The following is a 2,627-nucleotide window of genomic DNA, read 5'->3' as shown; positions in this document are numbered from 1 at the left end:
CAGTCCCCTGGTTGCCCTTGGGGAGAGAGAAGGCCCTCCTTCATCAGCCAAAGCTCACTCACATATTCTGCTCCTCCGGAAATGCAGTCATATCTAGAGGAGGCCAGGGGACAACTAATGAAATGCCCTGTGGATTTCTCTTAGTGTTCAGTGTCACTGTCTGACCCCTGACTAGTCTGGAGTCTTGGGGTGCTATCTGATTTGTGCAGGATTCACAGTCAGTTCCTATAGGAACACATGCACAGATTGGGGTTTTCTGAATGCTTGCAGAATGAAAGGGCACCAACCAACCCCTCACAGATATCTGAATGAGCCTGGGCCTCCTGCTCACACCCAGAGACCACTGCTCTGGTTTCACCCAGGCACAGACCACAGATAGAGTCTCATATCTTCCTTTAAATGACCATGCAGCCCAGATCAAATCCATAGTGGTAGTGAGGGTAAGGTAGAGGCTTCATCATGACAAGCAGGACAATGATAAATGAGTACAATGACAGGCCTGTTAACAGACCTTTGCACAGACCCAGGCACCCAGGTGCACTTTCATTTCAAGACTCTACTGAGTCCCTAAAATAACTCTGCCTCAGTCAGAGGAGAAAACCGAGGCTAGGGATGTTTTAGGACATTCTCAAATCTCACAATGAGGCTGTGGCCAAATCCCACTGGGCAGTTAGGCGCAGGGTGCTGACCTTGCAAACAGGAGGTCCAGCACCTCTTGGGTGGTGGCAAAGGCTCGGTATGAGCCCACAAATATGTTGACATAGCTGAGGTTTCCTCCTAGGAGGGCAGGCTCCAGATGTATTTGCTTCTTTAGCAGGTTGGTTCCATTGGTCGATAGCACGTGGGTCTCACTCCTCTTCAATGGAGAGCCATTTTCCCCCTAAGTTGAAAGAGAGGAGTCATGAGACAGTGCTATAGCCACCATGAAGGTTAAGGGTTGGAGCACAGACTGAACCCCCAAGATCCCAGTTACTTATGGCAAGAGGTGGAACTAGTGGGCCCACAGTCATAAAAACAATCAGGTGACTGGGTGGTTCCTTGCCTGAAATCTAGGAGTCATGGTTTTGGCTCAGGTCATTATCTTAATGTCCTGAGATCAAGCTCCTCTTAGAGCTGCATATTGAAGGAGGAATATTCATGAAGATTCTGTCTCTCCCTCTGCTTATCCCCAGTCTCCCCCTATCTTTTGCAAATGAGTCAATAAACCAATGAATTAATAAATCTTTAATGAAAAAAAAAATGTTCTTGGCATCCATACAAAGAAGTGAAGTAAGTGAAGCCTGAACTTGATAGTATCTCAGGTCAGATTGTGAGCTGAGTATTGATAAAACCTCCCTGCATGAACAGCAACGATCCTGTGATTTCTGATAACATATCCCATTCTTGAGATGAGAGCACAGAGACATTATCTTAGGTGAGACAGCTCAGGGATATTAGGGCATGCAGGATGTTTAGTGCAGCAATGGGAGTCAGCAACAGAAACGAATGCCATCAAAGTCCTGCATCAGTGTAAGGCTCAATGGCTGTGATAAATGACTGGCCTTCTGCAATGTTGTACAGCACAGTGAGATCCATTTTTCTGAACCTGGAGGGGCCCCAAGGATGTGTTCCCTCACAACCAAAAGGCAGAGCAGGAGTCATAGTACCATGGGCCCCCTATTCCTTTGGGTAAATTCTCCCAACTCACCATGATAATGTGCAAGACTTGCAGAACTTGGGGAAGGACTGTCAAGACAATGGGAACACCAGGAATCACAACATAGGAAAATGCATAACACAGGGCAAAAGGATTCTCGACGAATGGGATGAGACAACATTTAGAGTCCTCTTTCTGATATTCCTACAACTATGTGGACAGTGACACTGCATTTGGCCAAGACAGGGACAGAGCCATGGAGGCAAGTTTGGAAAGGCAATGGGGATGCAGATTGATGTGGGTTCAGGACTTTAGGAGGGAGCCCAGGGCAGTACTAGGCTGGCTCTGGGACTTGGGACACATTTTTTTTCTGCTTTGGAACCCTGAGGGTTGGTTCTCCCCAGCACCTGAACTCACCCTGAGCCAGTGCTGGACTCTGTTGGCAGTGCGGGGCACCTTCTTGTCCTTCAAGGTGGTAGAGTAGAGGTTGTCGTCATTCAGCTCCTTCCCCATCTCCTGTGTGGAGCTCTATAAAGACAGTGCCCAGACGCCAGGCAGGAGGTCTCAGTGCCCTGTCTGGCTCCCTTTGCTGGTCCCCAGACACAGGGCACTCCCTTCTAGATGGACCACTCCCCAGTATGCACACATCTCCACCAAGGATAGAAATATAACACAGCTTCAGGGCCTTGGCTGTGCTCTGGCATAGGTGAGACACACCTCACAATTGTCTTTGTACCCTGCACACCATGACATTGGGGTGAACATAAAGGGATCCCAGGGTTTCCGCTGTCCTGAAACATCCTCCATCCAGTGACAGAAACCTCCACATATTTCTCTTTACCCGGAAATCAAGAGGAGGGGATGGGGCTGCCATGGCATGGCTCAGAGGGGTGTCTTGGCCTGGCCTAGGCTCCTTTGTATTACCTTATGGAACCTCCTGCCAAATACCCTGAGGCATTGGGGGCAATGTTTGGGCCAATGTCTGCAGCAA

The 2,627-nt window shown here is 48.8% G+C and overlaps 1 protein-coding gene across 1 annotated transcript; it reads right to left on the bottom strand.

Annotated features, from left to right (window-relative positions):
* Positions 1-477: 477 nt before the first annotated feature.
* LOC125092724 (ral guanine nucleotide dissociation stimulator-like) lies at positions 478-2,160 on the bottom strand. Its single transcript, XM_047717053.1, has 2 exons — positions 2,054-2,160; positions 478-880 (listed from the first exon to the last, which is right to left on the bottom strand). Exons 1-2 carry the CDS (start codon positions 2,147-2,149, stop codon positions 671-673), a joined length of 306 nt encoding a protein of 101 aa, XP_047573009.1. The 5' UTR covers positions 2,150-2,160; the 3' UTR covers positions 478-670.
* Positions 2,161-2,627: the final 467 nt, after the last annotated feature.

This window comes from Lutra lutra, unplaced genomic scaffold, assembly GCF_902655055.1.
Source record: "Lutra lutra unplaced genomic scaffold, mLutLut1.2, whole genome shotgun sequence".
Lineage (NCBI taxonomy): Eukaryota > Metazoa > Chordata > Mammalia > Carnivora > Mustelidae > Lutra > Lutra lutra.
Note: the sequence above shows the minus strand (reverse complement) of the source record. Positions and strands in the feature narration are given on the sequence as shown.

Excerpts from the sequence above, each read along its gene's own strand:
- LOC125092724 (XM_047717053.1), bottom strand. The coding sequence starts at position 2,149 with ATGGGGAAGGAGCTGAATGACGACAACCTCTACTCTACCACCTTGAAG. Across the intron at positions 881-2,053 it reads GAGTCCAGCACTGGCTCAGG|GGGGAAAATGGCTCTCCATT; the intron begins GTGAGTTCAGGT and ends CTTTCAACTTAG.